We start from the raw sequence: 2516 nt of genomic DNA on the forward strand, positions 1-2516 counted from the left end.
TCCTCTCCATCAGGGGTGAATGTTTTGTCCTCGGCCGAACGTCTCAGGGGGACAAACGGCTCCGTTGAATTCCAGAGCGAGGGCCGTGAAACCTCCCAGGCTGTGGATCCAGCCTTAAACTCGCCGACCCTCAGCTCACACACACACACACACACAGCTGAGAGGGTGTGTGTGTGTGTGTGTGTGTTGTCCTCTGATGTGTGTGTTTGTCCTGGAAGCTCACATGCTTCAGGAGAAAGAAGGGGGCGGCCTTTCATGGCTCACATTTGTTTTTGTTTTTAAAGCGGATTAGTCGGGGTTCTCTCTGGTCGTTTCGAATTTAACGTCCTAAACGTCCCGCGAGGTTTCAGGACCGTCTTCAGCAGAAGACGTCCACATTTACCGGCTTCACGAGGGACACGAAGTCTGCCGAGACCGTGGCCGCCGTTATCTCCAGGTTTTTTTTTTTTGTTGTTTTTTTTTTTAAAGATGCCCTCGAAGTGTTTGACTGAATCATGGAGGTCTATGGGGGGGAGGGAGGACGGGCGCGTCCTTGGGCCGTACAGCGTTCAGGACATGTCTCCAGTCCGTCCTCGGGACACGGTTATCTGTACGCCGTCAAGTTTGGGAAGATCCGAAGGTCGTTTTCTGAACGCAGAGAAGCACCGATTACCAGTTTCTGCTTTTTAAAATAAATATATTTATATAAACGTGTCGATTCAAACAAAACTAAAAGTCAACAGTTTTGATTTTTATTTTCTTTATTGCTTTTATCTTTAGGAATAAAGACAAACAACAGCTTATATACGACACAGATTTTTGTGTTTTTAATTTCACAAAATCTAACAAAAATCACTTCACTTTAACATCTGTAGTGTAATATCTTTGTCTGAAAGTAATATATACAAGGCTACAGTAACCTGGCTGTAGCAGCTGCTGCTGCCGTCTTTGTAAAAACGATGAAGCATAAACAGGAAGGGCCGATTTATAAAAAAAAAAAAAAAAAAAAGGCTGATTTGACTGATTTATCGGCAGGCTTGGTTGGTTGTTTTTTTAGACACTAAACCAACTACAGCAGCCAGTTGGAACTATAGCAGCTGCTGCTACATCCGCCTCGCTAATTAGTTGTTTCTTTAAGCGCAAATGTTTTTTTTAATTTATTATTTTTAGATAAACCAGGTCTTCTAAAATTTGTTGTTAAATACACATTTATTTATGCTTTTGTTTAAAATATATAGCAGTCAGATTGGCTTTGCTTTTCAGACCTGGAGGTCGTTTTTAATCGTCCATTTGATTATTTCAGCTCAGAGCAGCTTTCTAGTAAAGAAACCTTTTGAGTTGGTCGCACTAACTACATGTCTGGATTTAAAACGGTTTCATACAGAAATATAAAGTGTTTCTTTTTGATTTTTTTTTTGTTTTAACGTGTCGCTTTAACTGTAATTTTATTCTATTTGGGGATAAAACTTGTCGCTGTATTAATCAGATGTGATTATCCGCCGCGGCCACTAGAGGGCAGCGTGCGCTGCGGGCAAAACAGCCGTGCTCCGACTCCATGTTTGTCTGCGCCTCAGGTCGGACAACAAGGTGACGGTCCACTTCATCAACCGCGACGGGGAGAAGATCGCGGCGAAGGGCTCGCCCGGCGACTCGCTGCTCGACGTGGTCATCAACGAAGACCTCGACTTCGACGGCTTCGGTAGGGAGGCGCGGACGCCGGCGCGCGGGAAGGGAGCCGAGTCCCCTCAATGTTAAACTCTCCGTGTGTGTGTGTGTGTGTGTGCGACGCAGGAGCATGTGAGGGAACGCTGGCATGCTCCACGTGTCACCTGATCTTCGACGACGAGGTGTACAAGAAGCTGGGTCCGGTCACGGACGAGGAGATGGACATGCTGGACTTGGCTTATGGACTGACGGAGACGTAAGACGGTTTTATTAAAAACGTTCATGGATTCTTTTGGAGGAACCAGACGGACAGGATGAGGTTATTTTCACTAAAAGATCTCAGGAAAATGAGCGTTACCAAAATAAAAGCATAACTTTTCCACTCTAATTTAAAAACGAGACTTTTAGAAGTCAAAATTAGATTTATTGTTCTTATATGAGAGTTTAAAAGTAAAGACCTGTTGTTGTTTTTAAATAAATATTAAGATAACAGATAATTAAATCATCATTAAAAAAATTTTAAAATTTGCAGAAAAGTTTCTTATTTTCTCTTATTTTGGCATCTGGCTGCACTTCCTGCTCTTCCGGCTGGTTTTAGTTCCTAGTTAGTGACACCTACAGGTCAGGAGGAGAACTGCGGCAGCACCCGGGGGAAACGGCAACAAACGCTAAAAGTGTGCTTCGATCTCGTCGCGCGTTGAGTGAATGGGTTAACGTGAAGAAAAATGACTTCAGGAACCGCTGAGTTCCTGAAGGATTCTTTTACCCTCAGTCTCTCGTCTCGCCTGTCCTCAGTTTTTCTCTCGTCTCGCCTGTCCTTAGTTTTTCTCTCGTCTCGCCTGTCCCCAGTTTTTCTCTAGTCTCTCCTGTCC

General features: G+C 44.1%; 1 protein-coding gene across 1 annotated transcript in view; it reads left to right on the forward strand.

The window, feature by feature from the left end:
• Window positions 1-2516, forward strand: part of LOC108251787 (adrenodoxin, mitochondrial) — a 5046-nt gene that overhangs the window by 1223 nt on the left and 1307 nt on the right. Inside the window, exons 2-3 of the mRNA XM_037973899.1 lie at window positions 1554-1678; window positions 1771-1900. Of these exons, the coding sequence (XP_037829827.1) occupies window positions 1554-1678; window positions 1771-1900 (255 nt within the window). The remainder of the gene's footprint in view (window positions 1-1553; window positions 1679-1770; window positions 1901-2516) is intronic.

Source organism: Kryptolebias marmoratus, linkage group LG23 (assembly GCF_001649575.2).
Source record: "Kryptolebias marmoratus isolate JLee-2015 linkage group LG23, ASM164957v2, whole genome shotgun sequence".
In the NCBI taxonomy this organism is placed as follows: Eukaryota; Metazoa; Chordata; class Actinopteri; order Cyprinodontiformes; family Rivulidae; genus Kryptolebias; species Kryptolebias marmoratus.